The following is a 22,806-nucleotide window of genomic DNA, read 5'->3' on the forward strand; positions in this document are numbered from 1 at the left end:
TCCGGAAATGTACTGAAATGTATAAATCTATCGGCCGATCGCTTGATTCAAGATGGCCAATCGATCGATCAATCGAATTTTGATTGGTATCGATAGATCTTGAAGAAAATATTTGACAGGCTTTTATTTTGATAAATTACGATAGAAGAAATATTTTGATACAAACAATAAGTGACCACAAATTTAATACGCGTCCTATGATATCGATTGAAAAATAAAAAATTCTTCAGTAAATAATGTTAAAACGTGTTCACAAATCTTTTTAAAGAAAGAGATCAGAGTGGAAAGAACCGTAAAAGAGCTATAACGGTTTTCATATTTCATGAAAAAGATAATAAGTCCGTGTCTTCTTCCACGAGAGATGATCGTCTAAATAAGCGACACGATCTTGTTTCCATGAACGAACATGCTCGCGCGTGCACGCTTTTGATATTCTTACCTGCTGCTTCTTAAAGTGACGAAGGAAGTTATAAGCAAGTCGAGCGTGTCAACGGTTCTGCCACGCGATCTACGTTGTGTGCTACCTCTCGGTTGTGTTTTATAACTCGAAATATCGTAAAGTGGGTAAAGAGCACGTTAGACATGCACGAGTTTCGTTACGTGACTCAGTATCGAAGAAAAAGAGATTTACAGCGGAGACAATAATGGCCGCGATAACTCGACTTCATGACGACGCGTGTGCGATCGATAAACTGAATATTTATTACTACAAAAAATAGTGAGTACAATTATGTAGATATTAAAAAACGTTACAAAATAAAACGTTCATCGGAGGATGTGTGTACGATCGTAGATTCTGGAGTGACGACTTACAAATTTATTATTTTATCACTACGTGTCACGATTTATTAAAATATGTAATTAAGAATGATCTCTACTTGTTCATGTAATCCATAAAAAAGACGTGCCACGTAATCCTTCCCATCCAGGATTCTACGAAGACAAACTGAAACAAATAAGAGACATCTACCTACCATCATGAAAGATTACTCGTTATCAGTAGTATTTCTCCTCGATCTCACAAAATTTTTATTCTCATTGCAGTTTATTCTCAATTGCATGTAATGCATAAATTTTTTTATAATATGTGTATTTATATTTATTTATAGGTACACTTAAGGTATAAGGGCGAAAATCGAAAATAGGGGCTGCGTCAAACGCAATTCGATCATCCCCGTTCCTTTCTTGGTTCTACCCACTTCTAAAATTATAACATCGACGAGATCGTCGGTGATACCCTAATTATATATTCATTTTTGTCTACCTACGCTCAGGAAATTTATATCTTACTTTTTTCTCATTGCTCATTGTAGAATCAATCACACAAGATTTGATCGATTATCATCTTCTTTTTGAAAAATTACAAAATAAGAATAAGAAAAATTGTAGTTACGTACTTAGAAATTCTGCTGCGCTGATTACGTTTCTAACATTGTATTAACAACGTAAAAAATTAATTGAGAAGAAATGGATTATTTTCTTCGACGAAAGAAAAAGGACGAGAATTCGTTTGCGCGATTTGACGGATCACGAGAATTTTTTCATCTCTTCTATTGCATCTTACTATTGCATCTCTTAAAGGAAAGAGAAAATAAAAAAAAATTATTACAAGGATAAAATTCTATAAGGGAGCCAATCCAATTCTCTCTTCTTGATATCCCTTTTCTCTTTCCTTTTACTTCTTCGTATCTTTCTCTAGCGATCTTATGTGATTGATCCCTTTTGGAGCTCCTCTTTCTACGATTAGTTGTATCCAGAACACAATTGTGCTTATCGATCGTATTGTTTCTTTCCTTCCTTTTTATCATTTTTTTTTTGTTATTTACTTTAAAAACTACTGTAAGAGACATACTTAGAAATAAGTGAAAACAATCGTCTGTCTGGTGCTTCCAAGTCGCGCACAATGAAGCATACTTTCTCTCTATCCTTCTTTTTCTTAATTTCGGAGCACGGATTTCTTTTTAGAACAAAGTTCAAAAAAAAAAAAAAATAAAGAAAAAAATACGAAGAAAAAGAGAAAGAGAAAACTAACAAAAGATGGATAGGATGAAAGAAAATAGATATCGATTTTGATCAATTTAAAGGAAAATTAAAAAAAAAAAATAAATAAATCGATCCGAACACCCCTTTTGATCTCTTCCACGTGCTATTCCTCTCCGTTTTCTGGCAGTTAAGTTTTCTGCCAGTTAAACAAAAGTTCCTCTGTGTATCTTATAGCAAACATTCATACGTACGTTTATCATTTTGGAGGACAAAGCTGATGGTAATACGAACGTCTTTTTTACGAATGCATATTTCATAGTTTAACTATGAAATATTATCGGCATTCTTTATATTACATTCTTTACCGCTAATCAAGTATTTTCATTACCCACTTTCTTTCTTGATTTCTTTCGCTCTCATTTTTCTCTTTACTCTATTCTTTTAAACTAATCTCCTCTCTCCTCTCCCTAAACCTCCCTCCCTCCCCCCGCCTCTCTCTATTCCTCGCTTATTTTTTTGTATTATCACGTACGTGAAATTTCTCTTTTTCATGCGATCAATAAAGATCTTTACGTAATTACAATTTTATCGAAAAATAGGACGTTATTCTCTTTCGCTCTTTCAATCTTTTATATAGCTATCTAAAATCTTTCGATACACGTGATTTTTCCTGTTGTTCTCTCCCTGTTTTTCTTATTCAAAATTGTTTAAAAGCCACGAACAGAAAGAACACTTGGTAGAAAAAGTTTACGACGATGTCGCGACACAATTACAGTAACTTTTGATTGGTGTACTCCAGCTCGTACGGTTTACTACTTTGAACGACATCGAAACATTCGTATTTCATTTTCAATTTATCGAACGTAGCCACGACGAATTAACGAGTATTTCGCTAATCGCAGCTTACCGTCCGGAATGTTTGCAATTCTGATCGCTTCCGATAATAATTTCTATTCCATCTTTCTTCGCAAATAGGAAAATTTTGTCGTAAAGTTCGCAAACAACAATCGTGATGAGTGGTCCTATTTAAATCAATGCACACTTAGGTATCATAATGATTTGCCTTATAACTAATTGCTAAATCTTACAAGAACGCGTAAAATTACAAATAAAGAAAAAGCATAGAGTGCGAGTAACATGTAGATCATATCTCTTTCGTCACGATCGACTCTCTGCCTTACGGAATTATTACCATCTAATCAGCCTTTACTTCGTACAACTTGGTGCTGGTATTATTGTTCGTTGAAACGATTCAATAATATATCGCTGGTAAAATATTATATATGTACGTACGGACGCTGGTAATTTTGTTCAAATTCCCTTAAACGTAACGAAAGAAAACGAGCTTCTTTGTTTACATTGTTTCATCACCCTAATTAATATCTAAATAATCTTTATATGAATAGGAAAAAAGTCGAAGGTAACGTAATATCTCGTACAGAATATTTCAATATTTAAAGGCTACATTTACGCTCTTAATCTATTATTTAAAATACTTTTTTTTTATTTAAAAAGAAGAAAAACAGGACTAAAAGAGAATTTCATCGATATATCATCGTAGCAATGACAGCGATTCTACAAAAAAGAAAAGTGTAAACGCGATTAAAAGAGAATAAAAAGAATGTTTCGATGGCACGTAACATCATTTAAAATCGCTGAAATTCAAAAGATGCCATACGGATTATTATGAGTTTCTATAACTGAATTAGTCTGTACGAGATTATCAAATAAAGAGAGATTAAAAAAAGAAAAAAAGATAAAAAGAAAAATGACAAAGATACAAGAAAAAGAAGAAAAATGACCGGCGCCAATCGCTCGCTTCTACTCCACAACGAGTGCAATAATATACATTTAGTACAGACATTGTAGAATATATGCAAAATATTCAAAACTCGTACAAATATGTATTCATACAAACACGGTTTAAAAGGATACAACAAATTCAGTCACAATAGATGACCATCTTTGATAAAACGAGTCTAAGAAGAATAAAACGTGTCAAAACTCCCAAGAGACAATATTTTCACGAACATTTTTCTACTTTCTTTCTTCCTCTTTCCTCTATTCTTGTTGACGTTTTAGTATTCCCCTCTTTCAGTGAACCGCTTTCTTTCCCGCGTCTTCTCGAGCAATCTCTTTCCCTGAATACGGTACTACTAAATCCGCTTTCCCTTACGGGTCGGACTTTGTACCTTATGATCGACGCCTTCTTTGCGTTCGTTTCATCTGGATTTTACTTCAAATGTGGAGAATCAGGGAGATTACGGAGAAGTTGGGATTCAGGAACGGAATGAAAAGTGTTGCGAGCTCGGAATCTGTGAAAGAGCGTCTTTGACGATTCCAGTACTTCTTTTATGTAAAGTCTTGATGCTATGTATTCTCGCCCGCTTTTGCTTTTTTTTTTAATTTTCTTTTCTAAAGACGTACGTAGAAAAATTTTGAAAAAATGGCATATTTTTGCAAAGAGGAAAAAACAAGAGGAAAAGTAACAGGATATGCGGGTTCGAGTTTCTTTTTTTGGGGAGAGGGGGAAAGGACGAACTTACGTAAAAAAATCGCGTTCTTCGTTAACGCGCTTTCCCTTCGTAAAGGGTCCATCGATGTGACGAGAAGTGCTCTCCTTTCTTTTTTTCTATTTTCTTCTTTCATTCCTCTTCCTTCGCTTTGCTTTTGGTCTAAGTTGATGGTCTTAGTTTGCGCGGCGGGGGGACGGGATATTTGTTTCGTCAGTGGGAATATTTGGTCACAATGTCATCGTCGTCTCAGCCCAGACCAGCCCATTCCATGAAGTCGGGCACTTCTCTCACCGGCACGTCCCTAGCGAGGGCTTTCACCCTCAGGTTTCTATCTTCCGTCAGCAGCACGACTTCTCTCCTTAGACGTCGGGGCTGACCCTCCTCTGCTGAGGCAAGATAAATTAGATTTTGTAGGCCTATGAAAATTGTAAGCTGGCCCGGGATTTGAACCCGGTTCTCTGCATTTCGTGTACGGTATTTTCACCATTAAGGTACCCAAGAATCCAGAGTTTCTTTTGTAATCTCTTTAAAATGGATATAACTAGCGCCTTATAATTTTTTTCTTCCTTTTACTGAACTAACAATAAATTATCTACAGTTATAGACTATTAAATAGTAATCGCTGCGAAGAAATTATTACCGCTTATTATTTAAAATTAAAATGAATCAATAATTATTTTTTACACTCTAATCTAAAATAATTAAAAAAAAAAAAAAAATTCTCGAAGATTGATAAAACCGATTATCAACGCATAGAAAAATGTTACATTCAACATACCTGGATTATTATAATCTTTGTTTCCCGTTCTACAAAGGCTCAAACATGTAGCCAGAATCCTGTCATCATTTCTAGTCAATTTGTCCTGCAACGAATACGAAAGAAAATATCCTCAATATTTTATTTCTTCTTATTGTTTGTTTCAAAGTTCGACGATCTTGATTTTGAAACTTCGACAAATGGTAAAAAAAAGAGGGTGAAAAAGAAGGGAAAACTAGATACGCAAGACACAGGACAAAAGGAAATAATAACGAAGGAATTTTGCGTTATCATTTCTCTCGATAGATCGAGCTTCATGTTTGTGATCATCGATGTAAAGTCGTGTATTCGACACGTTATCACAAAGATACGCTATAAACATCACAAATGCGTTAGCCGAACTAGAATTTATTTCTCACCGAAAAGAGTTTATCTCAACGGTATAGGAGGGGTTTCTTAGATACTCGATTCCTTATCATAAAATTCGTGCTTCAATGAACACCGACCGAATCTCTTTTCCTCTCTCCTTTCGCACCCTCTTTGCTTCTTTGCATGCATTGAAAATATTGCCGCTTCTTTTTCGTTTGTATCGATTTTCCTTTGCAAACCTAACAGAAGAATATTGACACTGATTTCCTTTTATCTCTCTTCCTACATTCAAAAAGCTATAATCAAAGGTAATTAATTAAAAACCGAAGCGAAAGGTACTCGTTCTACTCCACAATGCTGCTGTTATATTTTATGCGGAACCTATCCGCATATGTTTACGCATGCACATAAGCGAATATTCTAATCTTCGATAACGACAGGAAATAGTATACGGTACATGCATGGTCTTAATCATATTTAAATAGATCGAGTCTCGTTAAAAATAGAAACCGTATATCCGCATTGGAATAGTATTACTCCTATCGAGAGTGACAAGAAGCGATAATGAATGCTTGTATATTCGTTTAAAATACTTTTTATACCGGTTGGGTTAACTGTACGCATGAAAATTTATAGTCGATCCGGTATATGCTAAGATATGAGTTTTAACTCTTCGTGGTTTTAACGAATTTGATAAGAATATCTTAATGATGATAAATTATTGATTGATCGAATACACGAGAAATAAATGATAAAAATGAAGGACCAATTTACCTTATCGACATCTTCTTCAACAGTAAAAGTACTGGATGTCAAGACGGTTCCTCTCGTGGTCAAGCATCGAATTGCTGGATTTCGGCTTCTCGCAAAAGCCAATGCCGCCTTTGCACTTTCTGCCACTCTAGCTACGTGTTCAGGATCTAAAGTAGCTCTTGACGCTGGTGGACAATCCCTGGCATCGGCGCCTCTGGCCAAGCCTTCCAGTTCGTTTAAAACTGTAACAAAGTTTCATATGCGAAACGAATGAATTCACGATCCGCGATAATAGTTCTATGATCGTTCCAAGATTTTTAGTGTATCATATAAAATACATTTGTGCGATCTTTGATAGTTTTTTTCTTTTATAACAGCATTCTTTCAGCGTTACGAAGAGACAGGAAAGGTGGGGGGGCAGAAACAAACAGACAGACAGAGACAGAGAGAGAAAGACAGGAAGAGAGAGAAAGAAAGAGAAATAGATAGATAGATAGATAGATAGATAGATAGATAGATAGATAGATAGATAGATAGATAGATAGATAGATAGATAGAGAGAGAGAGAGAGAGAGAGAGAGAGAGAGAGAGAACGAGACCAAATTTTGAATAGAAACGAAGGAGTTTGCATCAGTACTATTAATCGAAATTTTCGTCGTCTACTCCTTTCGCGGCGTCAACGAATTTTTCATTCTACGTCGGATATTTACCATTTTCGCGAGACCGACTTCTCAGACTTTCGAGAAAAAACTCATTTCCTTTAGCTTCATCGAGAAGGCTTAGAAGAGGTAGGAAGGCCTGCTGACAAACTTAGCAGGGGTTTTTCTGCCTACTGATAAACTTAGCAGGGATTTCTCGGCCTCCATATTCGTGGATACATCCTGACAACTTTTCGGAAGGGCAAACTTCGACAGATCTATAAATAGTAAGAGGATTTATTACCGACCTTCTCGAATATAAATAGATATGAGTTCTTATCTATCTGAATAATATCTAAACACTTCATAATATTCGTGTATAATAAGACGTAAAGCAGGTTGATCGACTATTACAGAAAGAAATGACGCTTAGGATTTTCTAAACCTTTGAATTATGTCATAAATAATGCCCTACGATATATGTTTAAACAGTGAGTGAGAATCTATTGGGAAAATGATAAAAACAATGCAATGACAAAAGAATTGAAGTAAGTCGTTGAAAAGAAGCTAGCCGTCTGACACTATTGCAGTATTATTTAAAAGATTCCAATAAATCCTTTTGAAATCGAAGATCGGGTAGACTCGCTAATTTCGTGCAAAAGAAAATAGTGTCGATGATAGAGAAGTTCAAAGGAATAGGACATGCCACGGTCTTGAAACATAGGTGCTCACGCAGCCAAATGGCAGCAAGCAGAGCATCGCGCACCATCGTCATGGTTCCAGTACGACCAGTCTGTTCGTTGCTGGCCAATCGTCCCTCGTTTCAGGCCGCACATACATGCATTCATGTATGAGCCGTGAGAACCTAACTGTGAACGCTCAGCGTGGTCCGTTGTCGGAGCCAGACAGACCCTGGTTGGTCGGTGAGGTCAACTGGCAGCGCGGTAGTCGATTTTTCATGAAGACGTACTTTCATTTTTAGGTCCCCTTCTCCGTTCGCATACATATACGACATAATATGCATGTGTATATGTATATGGGTCTATATATATGTATAACGACTAACGACTCGCTTCACTTTTTTTTTCCCAACTAGGCTACGCACATATCACAGAAACCATAGATGACTAAAAAGAATGGTTATCCGATGGAAGGATCACATTGTACAAGATGAGACGACGAAAAATCGAGAATCACCTTTTGGAATATATTTAGTAGTGGAACGCGTTTAAATTTTGCTTACTGAATTACTGTCCACTCATGAAGCGAATAGCCGATAACGATTAAAATTCTTATTGTTAAGCAGTGGGACCCTTTGAAAAAGGGCTAAAAGCTCGAATATGATTATGATAGTTTGTATAATTTGATTCTTAAGGTTTCTCGATGAATTCATATATATTCATATATAAATGCCCTAACCGCGATTATACGTCAAGTATGCTGAATATTAATTTTAACTAACAATAATTAGTATGATAAAATGGTACATAGTAGATAATAACTATATTGTTTCTCTTAGACCAAATTTTCCATGAGTAAAGAAAGAAGATATAGATAACAAACGCGGAAGATGAGAAGCGGTTGTCGTTTTTCTTCTATAATTCGCCCATGCTATGAACTCTAACAATTGAGATAATATTTTTATATGGGCGATGAGTGAATACGCGTGCGAGAAGTATTCAAACAAAAATTTTCAGTTTTCAAAGAAATGTCAATCTCCAGTTGGTAGTCAGGTTTTTTCCCGTTACTCGATTAATACAAACAATAGGTAATCATTTTGTTTGAAAGAGAGAGAGAGAGAGAGAGAGTAAAAAAGAGAGAGAGAAAGGAGAGAGAGAGAGAGAGAGAGAGAGAGAGAGAGAGAGAGAAGAATGTATCACTTACGTTTGCTCGACAATCGAATTGCGAAACGAGACGATACCCTACGAAAGATGCAAATGGAGTTTGGGTAAACTTTCTCCGCCCCGATAAATTAAACGTCCGCCAGCCATATCCTCTTCCCAGACAGTTCATGGTGAATCGAGGGAGGAAAAGGACAGAAAGTTCCAGGAAGACTCGATTGAAGTTCCAAAAGAAAGAAAGAAAGAGAAAGAAAAAAGAGAGAAGAGAAAATGCGTAAACCCTACTCGCTTTCTCGAATAAATCGTTGGCTACCGACGTTAGGCCACTGCCATCGGAAGACCCCTCCTGCAGACGTGTTTTTCTGCTTCGCATACGTATTTTTTTCCGCCTCTTTCTATCTTCTCCTCCCTCTCTTCTTCTTCTTCTTCTCTTTCTTATTTTATTTTTTCTTTTTTTCTTCTTCTTTTTCCCTTCCATCCCTTCCATCCGATAATCGATTCGCATGCGCACGAATGAGACAGACTCCGGGCTGCACACGTAGAAAATACTACGAGCTTCACGGGCAACCCAGACGCAACCTATTGGTAACACTTTCAATTTTCAACGACATTTGGTATGCATTAGTCTACCCAAGCTAAAATACTTGAGCTACCCAACTTTTCCCTAAACCATACTCGTAGAATATTGGCCTCTAAGCGGCTTTGCTTTTCCTATACACAAATTCTTAATGTTCCTTTTTTAATAGATGAGATACAAGGAAGCCCACGATGATTGTGGAGGATAAGACATATTTTATACGTTTTGTTCCTTATGTTTAAAAGTGTATACTAGGTAATATGTAATCCTTTTATTGGAATAATCGACGTATAGCGATTAAGAAATATTTTATGAACTATGATCAATCGATGAATCGTCCGTTCGTCGGGAATATTTACGAAGTCGTACGATCGTACTTTCCCGACCAAATTACTCTCGACTTAGCTTACGAATTGGAAAGATCGATTCAACGTCGACGAATACTTCCGTGGTGATGTCCTTAAGAGAAACCGTAAATACATTCGTATTTTTCTTTGGATAAAAAGCTATAGGCATAACGCATGTTGACATTTATTTCTAGTTGTAGTCGTACGACAGTGATTGATGAACTTATTGATTTCAAACGACCTCGAACCTTCATCGGGACTTCATGATTTTCGGATAAACTGTATCCTGACGATCAAAATTACTTTTAACAATATATTCATTCTGATCCTTGTCTCCTATTTAACGGTTTCCTTTAAAATGTGAGATGCAACTTTTAAAACAATATTAAGGACGATTCACACAATTTAATCTTAGTTCAGTCTCCTTTTCGTCTCTATTCCGTCATTTCGGTTACCGTTCAGTCTCAGTCAGTATAGGCGAAGCGATAAAAAATCTCTTACTTTCAGGCAATACCACAGATAAAAGACTACAAGTTATAAAAAATCCGCCAGTTTTTTCAAATGATTCTTTCAATTTCAAAATGACAACTTTCTTGACGACGACCTCGGACAATCTCTAACACAAAAAAATATGACGGATGGATGACTGAACTGACATGAAACTGAAAGAAAATATGTGAAAATATATGTATTTAAATTATATACAATAATGTTGAAATTACTGTGGCCGAACGATCGGAATGTAGACGGAATAGAGACTGAAGTGAAATTTAAACGATCAATGGATTGACAGATTACTGCGTTAATGTGATATGCACATATGCAGAAGTTTCATATATTTCAGAAGCCTTCCATCTAGAACTGTTCCCTTTTGCATTTTCTAAAGATTTGAAATTAAGAATATATCTCGAAAATTAATTACACCTCGATATTATGAAAGAAGTTATATAATTCTGAATAAAACGCATTCGAGCTCCGTTACTTGCCGTTGCGCTCATAGAAAACGCGCTCTAGTGATATTTTGGATATATCTGTCTTTTGTTAAAGTGAATGCAAAAAGCTGCTTATAACTTTCATTAATGTTTATAAAAATGTGTGATATACGCGAGTGGCTCCGAATGTCTAAAACGATAATGGAAATATCGTATTATGCAAATATCGATAATGCAAATGCCGTATATTCTTTCAACAAAGATGACATTGTAGATTTGCTACTAACGCATTCATTGAATACTGCGTTTGTACTGCGTTGCGTACTCAAAGTACTAAAACCGAGAGCGCCTCCATTCGGCTGAAATTTAAACGCAGGACGTGAATCGAGAAGGGAGAATTTCCTGTAATCCTCTTTCCATGAAGCTGCAATTGCCACTGAGGATACTTTATACGGTCTTAAAATTTATGACTAAAAATAAAATAAAAAATTCTCCATTTAACAATAATAAAACTATACTTAAGATTTCAAACGCGTTTTTCTTAAAACACCGTTTTTGAAAATGGTGAACATGATATCTGAAAGATTGCTTGATGGATCGTTTTTAAATTCAACAAAAATACTCAGAAACATTTAGAGGTTGATGATGATTTTATTTTTTTTTTTTGAATCGATTTGCATTGTTCAATAATTATGTAAAAATATAAAGATTTTAAAGAGATTTAAAACATTTTCTAGATTTTAAAAATCGGTCATCATCGACGATTCATCTTTGGAGTTAACTTGAATAAGCTGTTTCGTTTTTTTATTTCAAAGAAGCCGTTTCAACTAGGGGAGACTTTATAATTGAATGTCTCTAAAAAATTTAGTGTCTGCCGATGACCATATTTTTTTGGTATTTCGATATTTCTGGATGATTATTTTTTGAAGATTCTCAATACATATACTTTCGGATAAAAAAAGATTCGTTAAATCCCATTAATCGTTTCTAAGAAAAGAAATTTGAAATTCCGACCTTTTTCGGTCCCTTGACAAAGTCAAGAAAACGATAAATATGGCATAAGGACGGACCAAAGGTTATCGATTGAACCTTTTGAAACGATTAACGATTTGAACCTTTATCGTCAAATGAAATTGCTTTTTCTACGAGGTCGAATATATTCGATGCTTGTACAAAATTTCATTTTTTATTTTCATATGTAATGTACTTCCTTTCAATGTGCGAAAGTAATTTATATGAATAATAGAACGATTCATGTCATACGACCATTTTCGCAATAACGATATAAAGCATAATTGTGAGAGCATAAAGATTATATTACATTTAAAATACTTGACTATTTATATCATTATAATAATTTAAATACTGATTAAATTTGTTCAAAATAATTATAATTATATTTTTAATACCAAACTCAATGATTCCGTACAAAAATATAATAGTCAAATAGGCTATTTCAAATAAAACAATTAATCATCGACGATTCGGAAAGTACAAGAATCTAGTGGAACGAATTATTTTTTACGAGATGAATGAAGGGGCTATCTAAATACAATATACAGATAAGCGAAGAAGAAGAACGAAATAAAGATTGAATATCAATGTCATTATTCTGCTTTTGCTTATAAATAAATGATGACAACATTATTTGATTCTTTATGAACGCATTCATAGATAGTCTAACGTAACCGTACCCATATCTACAGACATGGTCCGAATGTACAATATTCTCAGGAAGAATATTTTGTCGGTGACGATATGTCTGAACTTGTCCTTTACTGTCTGTGAGGACAGTGTAAATACTAGTCCCAGATCGTACAGATATATTTGTTATAATATCCAGCAATGAATAACGAAAAATTGATTGAAAATGTTAGAAAATCCCCTATAGGATCTCAAATCATAAATAAGTAACTGGCAGCCTGCGGTTTACATATGATTATACTTGCTTACTCCGGTAAAATACAATCCCCACTATTTGATATCGCTCTGTCTCGTTTGCTGCACAGCTTTTGTTTTTAAGCATGAAATGATGGTTAGTAAATTTAAGTAGTGGGAGAACGAATTGATTGACGGAGTCTATGCGGATAGATTCTTTCATAATATGTAAGTTTCAACATAAGATGTACAGCGATACGTTTCTTTCTTTTGATTCTTTCTCTTCAAATAATAATGCAATGACTGAAATTCAACAAATGAATGACAAAACTTTTTCATGAAAAATATTCGCAGGGTTCTAAAGTGATCTTCTATATATGAACATAGTAGCCTCTCTCTAATTTAACTACTGGAAAGTTCATGTCTATCATGTAAATAAATAAATAAATATCTGTCAATATGAATATTATTAAAAATGTCGGATCTTACATGTTCACGTCTGGCACGTTCAATGTTTGTAGATATAAATGATTATGTACCATTTGTGACTAATATGGCAAGTCAGAGGTGTGTGGTTTAAACAAAAGGAAAACATCAAACATGTTTTACGATATTCACCAATTACGTGATTTCTCTTTAGCGATGATAAGTATTTTTAATAATAATTTAGTTTTGATGTTTAACTATCACAAACTGAACAAAAATTTGATGAAAACCTGTGAAATTATTTTTATACTGTAGCCCTATATAAAATAAAGTTAGAAAGTATTTCACGTAAACCTCGTTTAACTCTACATTGAAATATTTATCCAATTCCCATATCATTATCATGTGAATCGTCACAGCGAACATATGTATGACATATATGATATAAGGAGATATGCAAATTGTAGTCATCGGCATTTAAAAAATTCCGCAAACATTGCTCGATTCTACAGTATTATTTTCTTCGGTTTCTGTCTCGAATCATTATGTCAAGAATTACACAAACGCCTATAAGGGAATTCTTTCATTCTTTCTGACGAGCATAGAGATAGAAAAGAAAATAAAAATAAATAATAAATAAAAAAAGCAGAAGAAAGATATTAAATAAAAAAAAAAGAAGATTAAAAATTTCAATTCGATTATTAAGAAAAACAAAAAAGTATATAAAACTTCAAAGATCATAATCCTTCTTCTTTCGGGATAAAAAATTGTCGGGCGTTTACAAGGAGAAATAAAAAGATTCTCGACGAGAATGCAGCGATCGATCCGCTTTGAAACTTTTCTTTTTTAATTCAACGAAAGTACATAGGTTGCGAGAGGAGCCAATAAAAGGGATCAAAGTCCCTTCTTTCACTTCTTCCCCTTTCTTATAATTTATAGTCGATTATTTTGCACGTTACCCAGACTCACAGGGAATATTATTTTGGACAGGATTATACCACGATCTTCCTCTTCCACTTTTTACCTCCTCCCCTCGATCGGATAATCGATAAAAAAATGCTCGCTGAGATCATGGGTCAACCGACCCCTATGGTTGCTCTTGACTATCTCTCTCTCTCTCTCTCTCTCTCTCTCTCTCTCTCTCTCTCTCTCTCTCTCTCTCTCTCCCCCCTTTTTTTCCGTCCATCTGTATGCTTGTTACGCGAGTAGATTCCAAATTAAGCAACGCAAAACTCGATATCCCATCAGACCTTTCATATTTCCAAAATGACTCAATTGTTGTCATAAAATTGTTTACGACTCGAGTCACGGATGAAATATAAACTTGTTTTAAATTGAAAATCAACGCGTTTCTTTTCCATTTTTTGTATAGCGACAAATATGAATTTTTAATCGAGTCAGGATCGGTGGGAACCAATTTTATTTTCGAGAGGACGAATTGCCGACGATTTTCTCTTTTTTATTCGCTATATTCGTTATGAAATATTTTGGGGTTGTCTCTTGTGTTCTCTTTAGTGTTTTTTTTGCTCGTAAATATTCTATTATCGTTAGATAGTGGTGAATGATTTTGATGAAAATAATTGGACATGTTAGTAAAATAGAAAATATTTCGCAAATAATGAAAAACGTTGATGTTTTGTTCATATAGGTTATAAAGAGAAAAGAAAAGAGTATTTTAAGCAAATATAAAATATCATGAAAGTATTGTAAATTTAAATAGTAGAAGTTGAGCTGAAACCTCTGAGAAATTAAAATATTTCATTTAAATATGTTTACATTTTCCGAACAGTATCTTACCTCTTATGCGTTTCTGTTTCAATAGTTAAAACATTAAAAATTTTATTCGTCCAATCTTTCAAAAATAAGTCCAAAATGATTGTAAAAAAGTAGAGTATTGGACTATCTTTCGAAATATTTGATTTAATTAATTTTAATTTGTTGTATAAGCATATAAAAATATAGATGAGCGAAAATGTCCGACAAATTTTCGTAGTAGACGGTGCGCCGTATTGATCCACTTGCAGAGACCGGCAGTGATTAGACATTTATAGAAGTTAATTTTGAAAAGGTGTCTCATCGATCGTACTCACCCACCAACGGTACCATCAACGTGTAGATGGGCTGTGCTCCAGCGGTAGCTTTCGTAATACTCTGCAATTGTGGCAGATAGTCGATGAAACAATTGGTGTCTGGTACTAATTGCCTTGGTCTCACTTCTATTTCCACCGACACCGAGGATTTCTTTAAGATTGCCTGCAAAATACGAATAAAATTATAATTAAACACTTTTAAATAAACGTTACAAGCCGAATTCAAGGTATTAACTACAAAACAGAATTTCTTCCGTCAGGATAAATCTCATTCGTTGGAATATCGTGGGGAAGAAAATGAAGAAAGTTCACAGAATGCGCTAGAAGACACATTACCTTCCAATCGAATCCCACGTATGCGCACGGTACGTCGTGAAACAGTCGCACACACCGCTGAGAACAATGTCGGCTTGTGACAGCACAACGCGAATGCCAAGTAACCATTGTTACGACAAAGGATAAAGAAAGTAATGAGCCTCCTAATGTCGATTTGCGTCGTGGGACGATAACCGATATAGTATACGGGATTGCTTTGAATTAAACTCTTCTTGAAAGATCACTTTATGAGGTTTTCATGTTTCTCCTTATGGCCAAAAGTAGTTGGTGTTTGTATAATTTTCTATTTCATTGAGATAATCGATGATAATTCGTTCTTATCTATGCTCTTTTATGCTGTTGTGATTTATGATTTATACCTTTTATTATTTCATCTTCTTAATTAATGATTTCCTTAATGGAAGGATTAGATCTTCGAAAAGTGAAGGAGAATATGTATATGCGGTGTTCTTTCAGTGACAAGATGCTCGGCCTGGCGGAAAGCATGCGAAGAACTCGACGACAAGTCTAATTGCTCGTGGAAGTACACGAACGGAATGCAGAAGCAGTAATGGGCCGTACACACCGAAACGTATCGAAGATAATACGCAAATGTTACGCACGTATCAACGATTTTCTCTCTTCCTTTATCTTTTTTGGCAAGAATTCGAGACATCTCAAAATTCGACTTTCGTCTCTATCTATTCTCGACGCATCGCCACTCGAGCATATTACTCGCAATTTCTATTCCGTGTGGCGCAATATCGGCATAACAGGGCCACTCTCGCGCTTTCCACCGAATCTCGAATCGAGTACGAATTCGATGTTAAGTTCCTCAGTTCTCTTTTTCTGATTGTTCGTTGTCGTTGTTAAAACGCGATCGATAAGTTAGCTTACTTATAGCCAATATGTCGAGTTGTTTAAGATAAAGTGTAGGATTTAGGATTCTTCGGACAAAAATTCACTTCGAGTGTCGATATATCTACGATGTACGTACATGAGTGAGTCAATAATTATTCGCAATGTAATAGTATTCTTTTTTACGTTGATTATACTATCAACGAGTATTTATGCATTAGTGTTCCTTCTATTACGGCTGTCAGATTTTGAACACGTTAAATTGGTTACATTTTGTTTATTATGATATTAACAATGCCCACTCTGTTTTACATTTTACAACAAAGAAGAGTAGCGAGAAATTATTCGTTTTTTTGTGGTCTGAAGATGTACCAATGAATGGATGGCTCAAAATCTCAGCCGAAAGCTTCTTTTCTGAGAGTATAACGAAAATTGTGCAATGATGGAACAAGTATGTTGAGAAATAATGTTATTGGAAGTATTATGTTTTTATTGAAATAAATTTATAATTGTATCGCGTATAATTATTAACTTTCATATCACCGAAAACTTTTCAAGTTTGTCCATTTTCCTATATCCATGTCAACATGAAGAATATATCGTATAGTGAAGTTGGACGAAGGTATAGAAAGAATCCAACGTTAAAATTTTTATAAATTGCACGAAATCAGCATAGATGACATTGGACATTTACGAGGAACAATAAGTCGTCGTCACATCCTGGAATACAACTTACTCGTATTCGAAAGGCACTTGAATACCTCGCTACGGACGTAACGTTCGCTCAACTAGACAGCGACTCCGTGAATGAATGGGGACACCTGTTCCGATATTCAGGTGGGTATGTCGGCTTATTCATAAGCGAATACGTAAGCCGTTTGTTCTAGTTATGGGGAACGGCGCTTTTAATCTTCAATTGATCAGGACACATATAAGCATCGAAAGGGAAAACAGACTATAACGAGTATCGACCGAAATTATTTAAATGAAACATCTCTCAATAGTTCGAACGTAGAACAGTTCAGAAATTGATAACTTATTAGAAAATTTTTTAACGTTAGAAGAAAGATGATCTATAGTTTATTGGATATAATGAACATACGATGAAATTATTAGAATTGTAATACCTAATAATATTTGGTCCATGTAATTAAATAACTTCAACATAAAAATTCGTTTTCGATATCCCTGATTCTCTTATTACCAACATGCACACTTTTAAAAAGCACTTATGTAGGAGCGAACGTCTCCATTTCATGTAGTAAGATTCGTGGTAAGGTTAACCTAAGGACTTAGATAGCTCAGTGGTTATAGAGCAGTCACACGAAAAGCGAAATAGCCGGATTCAAATTCCGATCCAGACTATCCGAAGAACCAACTTTCTTTGTAAATCTTATAATTTGGAAAGGAACAGAGAAATTGACAAAAAGTGTATCATAAGCCTGAAAGTAATAAGAAAAATAGCGCATAGGATGATTATGACCTATAGTGATATCTTACCGTTTTATTATTTTCATAATCGTTTGTTTTATGAAATATAATGTTTTTCTAATTCTTTCATTGAAGCTTCTATTTTAAAATACTTCCCTTTCCTTTTACACATATCTTTTTATTAGTTTGGATGAGAAAAGCACTACTGTACAATCTTTTCGATCTTCGAGGAAACATCTACCTGTTAACTAACAACGTAATTTTGTTTTCACGAGGTACTTATGAACACTTACATGTTCTTTTTCATTCTCTAACGACTCATTAAAAGTTACGTAACTGATACAAAATATTTCTTCCCTTTGAAGTATTCACGGATGTTTAAAATACTTTAGCTGATACGGTTTGGTTTCGTCTTTTCTCTTCTATCTTTTTGAAACGCATACCTTCATTCTCGTTATCGTACTCGTCACTTTTTCTTCTCGATACACGTACACGACATTTGTGTACGATCCTAGAGAGAGAGAGAGAGAAAGAGAGAGAGAGAGAGAGAGAGAGAGAGAGAGAGAGAGAGAGAGAGAGAGAGGAGGGGAAGGGACAGAGGAAGAGAGGGAGGGAAGGAAGGAGAAAGGGAGAGGGAGAGGTAGCCCTCGTCCGACGAGTGTCTGGCTGGTCTGGCTAGTCTGCCCTCCTCAGTTGCCCTCCTCAGTTGCCCTCCACAGTTACCCTCCTCGCCTCCTCCATCGTGTCTTCTCGTGAGAACCCGCTTTGTATCACGCATCGCGGTTCTAACGCCCGCGCATATTAAGCACACACCGACGTTCTTTCCATACACCACCAACAACGGTCTTCAGCTCGTGGTAACATTGTAAATGCGCAACACTCGCAGAAACTTACTCGCACCATTAGGTGGAACGGCCAAGCATAAGAGCAAGTGAGATGCAGAACACACGTGGTTTGACACGGACGATGAGGAACCGACACGGGTCCTCCTTTTAGATTGCTTTTTTTTCTTTTCTCTTATTTTATCATCCAGTTTGCCGACGATTTTAACGAAATGAATATGACTTGCTTTCTTTTGGTTTATCCGTCTGTCTACTTCTCCCTCTTAACCTTTTCGTTTCCATTATTTCAGAATAACGAGAAAAGCGAACATTTTGCACAACACATATTTTTATAAAATATTTATTTTACATATATATAAACATTTATATATGTATCATTAGACATCATTGTATAGGAATTTAATGTTGAAATAATGTTTAAGATATTTCCTTACTAAAGATGATTTGATGAATTGTTAAAAGTTCGCAGTATACTAACCATAGTTACCTAATAAAATTCTGTTGAAGTAAAAAACTCTATATGAATGTAGCATATTTTGATATTTTCATATTCATTTATAATTTGTTCTATATTAATTTTATATAATTTAAATAAGAAATCAATAATTTATATCAGAGATAGACAACTTTTTTTGCCGCGAATCACACCGTCTTCACCATCAATTAATCCGTATTCCTGCTATTTAAATTCACTAGCTACCATTCCAACCGATTATCCATGAATAGAGAGAAGCCGTACAGTTCACGAGGTATGTGAAATAGTGTGGGTCGTTTTCTCTCACCTTACTGAGAGACAAGCAAGTAGGAGAAGAAACCTCATGCTGTCCGCCACATAGTGGACCACACAGTAATTCTAGCGACGAATAATTCAAATTAATCAAATTAATAAGTATAAGCTTCTTATATCTTTTATTTTTTAATAATAGACATACAACTAATAGATGTTTATAATTATGAAAATTATGAAATTCATTATATAAATAATTTTCTCTAGTGTAAAATAAATTCACATTAGTATGTCATTTTTTAAGTGTGATGAATACGCGGTCTATTTAATAACAATTTATGTGTAATTTATCATTAAATTTTTAGATCTCATTATTAAAAGTCTGGAAATCTAATCACTATCTGATTTTTGGAAAATTTCAAAGTTATCATTAGTATCGTGATTAGAATCACAATGTATTGGTGAAAGTCTGGATCAGCTAATAAATTGACAGTCTCTTTGTTTAACGCCATTTCTTATCTTTACTTCATTATCGTTATTTCTGATATAATAAATATAATCGGAGTGGATAAAAAATATTGAAATGCAAAACAAATCTTTTATTTTGTTTTTTCTAGACATTTTTCATGTATTTAATATTCTATATTTTTAAAAGTCTTTATTTCTGGATTTTAGGGCTTCCCCTGCCAGCATTTCTATAGTTTTAATGACATTTTTAATAATATCCCTAAAATAATATTATTAGAACTAATGTCATGAAAATGTTTGTCTTAAGAACTTACGAAAAAAATGTTTAAACAAAATAGGTTGCAATATTACCTTTCAATATCTCCACAAAAATATTCTAAAGTACGCAAAATAAAGATACGTTCAGTTATACGCATAGCAGAACGCATAAAGAAATACTAACACAGGCAGACAAATATTGCAATTTTTATTCCAAGTTCTTTATGCATATGGGAAAATCCTTCTGCTAAGGTATTATTTTATAATAATAAGTAGATATCTGTTACCTGAGAAGCAGATAAAACCAAAATTTTTTTATTCTAAGAACATTCAATTTTATAATTATTCGTCGTTAGAATTGTTATTTGTTACTGTACGTTAGTCGTCCATCCACGATTTACAGTACAATAAAGTATCAGATGTTACACTCTGCGGTAAAGTGTACATTTATGATTCAACTGTTCCGTACAGCATATTAACGGCCGTTGTAGCGTTATAGCGAAAGGGTTAACAAATGAAAATATAAATAAATAAAAAATGTAAACAAGAAAAGTTTGACCAAAATTATTCTCATATAAACATTGATCTTATATTTGAAAATATTTTAAAATTAAATTTTTTTATCCACTCAATTTAGTAAACTGTTAGGATTTATAAGGATCTCATAAATCCAAGAAGAAGAAAAAGGGATGCGCACGATCGTCTGCGCCGATGCTGAATGAACGACAGTAGGTAACCATGAAATGAGTGAAAAAATTCGGTTGACGGCAAAGAGAATGGTCAGCATATTAAACGCAAACCATGCGAGTGCGTGCAAAAGAGACTTTTAAAAATTCCACAAATATGGCAGTAACTGTTGTTTGAAAGTAGTATACGTATCTTGGCAACAGAGATATAATTTAAATATAATCTAAATAATCAGCTAGTGAACTGCACATTTCTAAACTTTATTAATTATTGATTTGCAACAATCTGTATCAGGATTAAAATTTAGGACGATAAATGAATAAATTTTGAATCTGTATTAGAATTAAAATTTAGAACGATATTTGAATATGTGAATATGTGAAATACAGTAAAAATGTAGTGCAAACGAATCAAAAATGAACACAGGCGAATATAAAGCATACACTATTAGAAGCACAAAGGTTCAAATAGTAAACGAATTTTTACAAAGCTAAGAATGTGTACAAGACAGACTGCATTCCTGAGATCTTTGCCGACGAAAAATAGAGGAATATGATTAAAATGTTTAAAAAGTGAGAACTTTCAGATTTACGTTTAACATTAAGAATAATCAGTATTATGGTAAAGAATTCGCCTTGTCTGGTTAAACATTGCAAACAGGTAGATGCTTCACCATGACAAATTCGCATTATCTTCATTCTGCATTATCGGTCACAGAATTTTTGTCTAGAAACGGCATTCCAGTAATTCTGCTCTTCATTAAATCTGAATATTGCAGACTTTTCTTTCCTAACTAAAATTCAACCTGAAAGATCATCATTATGGAAATGCGAACATCCAAAGAGCTGTGATAGAACAGTTGAAAACGATAACACTAAACGTCTTCTAACATTGCTATAAGGAGTGGAAGAAGCATCTCCAACGATGTATAGCCTCCAAAGGAAACCACTTTGAAGTTGATAATGTGGTTTTGTCAATCTCTTTCAAATACAGAGTTTTCTAGTAACAGTCTCACTACTTTTCTGCCACGCCTCGTACTTTGACGCTCGCGGAAACGTTTTCGCAGCGGATGTGAGGAGAACGGTGCCAATAGCTTGAAAATGTAGATGTGTTAGTGTTACGTTGGCGCTGGCGATGGTATTAGAGACGAGCACGGTGGGGATATGTTCTCAGCTTGAGGCTACGAGGAATGTGCCTTGACACCGGCGGAGGACCGATGGACGGCGCATACAAATATATTTACCGGTTAGGCTCTCGCCGATTCCTTGCAGGAGGCAGGCACTAAGCTCTTTTATTTCTTCTTATGTGTGCATATACATGTACATAGATATATCGAGCTGAACGACCGTCACGGGTAACGCCCTTTTGTCATTCTATTCCGCGCGACAACCTCTCGCGAGAAATTATCGCCCTTCCGATCGAAGCACGGAAGGAAAGTCATGCTGCTCTCGCGCACGCAGCTCTCGTTACTAAGTAATTTAGAGATAGAGGGGCAGGAGAGGGAAAAAGTTGAACGTCGAGGTGAAGCAAGAGACACATTTGTAGCGTTAATTGAAAGTCCATATTAATCGTGTCGAAAAGAATAACGACACGACTTTACCACTAGCAAATACCAACACCATCATCACTTCGGTCGGTTTACGTTAACGAATTTGGTCTCTAAATAAATTACATAGGATGAGTTTGGAATGAGAATCGATCAAGGAAAAACAGCGTATAGCCTGTCTCAAGAGAGAAACTGGAAGGTATTCGGATCTTCCTTTTAATCGTATTTAATAATCGAAAATTATTTCAAGCTTGCTTTAAGGGTTATTCCCTTTTTTCCTTTCGTCGAAAATGACAGGACGATCTGAGAACGTCGTCTCGAATATCATTTTATTTCATTTTCTTCTTTTCCATCTTCATCTCCCCCTCCCCTTCTGTAATAAGTAGGTTAGAATAAGCAAATTTTTGATATTTCTATCACGGAATCGTGAATAAGGTATGATGCATATACAAAAGAGATTATAGAACATTGACTTCAGTCAAAGCCGTAATGTTTTCTGCTATTTTCGAATAATAAAATGAAACGGAGAAAGAGAAAGAGAGAGAGAGAGAGAGAGAGAAATAGTCT

The 22,806-nt window shown here is 34.8% G+C and overlaps 1 protein-coding gene across 7 annotated transcripts in view; it reads right to left on the reverse strand.

Annotated features, from left to right (window-relative positions):
• Positions 1–658: 658 nt before the first annotated feature.
• LOC127067908 (telomerase-binding protein EST1A-like) overlaps positions 659–22,806 on the reverse strand; it is a 134,547-nt gene continuing 112,399 nt past the window's right edge. For 6 of the 7 annotated variants that reach the window (XM_051003393.1, XM_051003355.1, XM_051003365.1 and 3 more), the window contains exons 24-27: positions 15,108–15,270; positions 6,400–6,620; positions 5,278–5,362; positions 659–4,885 (exon numbers count right to left, since the gene is read on the reverse strand). In XM_051003393.1, coding sequence (XP_050859350.1) covers positions 4,746–4,885; positions 5,278–5,362; positions 6,400–6,620; positions 15,108–15,270 — 609 coding nt within the window. In that variant the 3' untranslated portion in view covers positions 659–4,745. The remainder of the gene's footprint in view (positions 4,886–5,277; positions 5,363–6,399; positions 6,621–15,107; positions 15,271–22,806) is intronic. The other variant, XM_051003345.1, reaches the window with a different exon arrangement.

Source organism: Vespula vulgaris, chromosome 1 (assembly GCF_905475345.1).
Source record: "Vespula vulgaris chromosome 1, iyVesVulg1.1, whole genome shotgun sequence".
NCBI classification, from domain to species: Eukaryota; Metazoa; Arthropoda; class Insecta; order Hymenoptera; family Vespidae; genus Vespula; species Vespula vulgaris.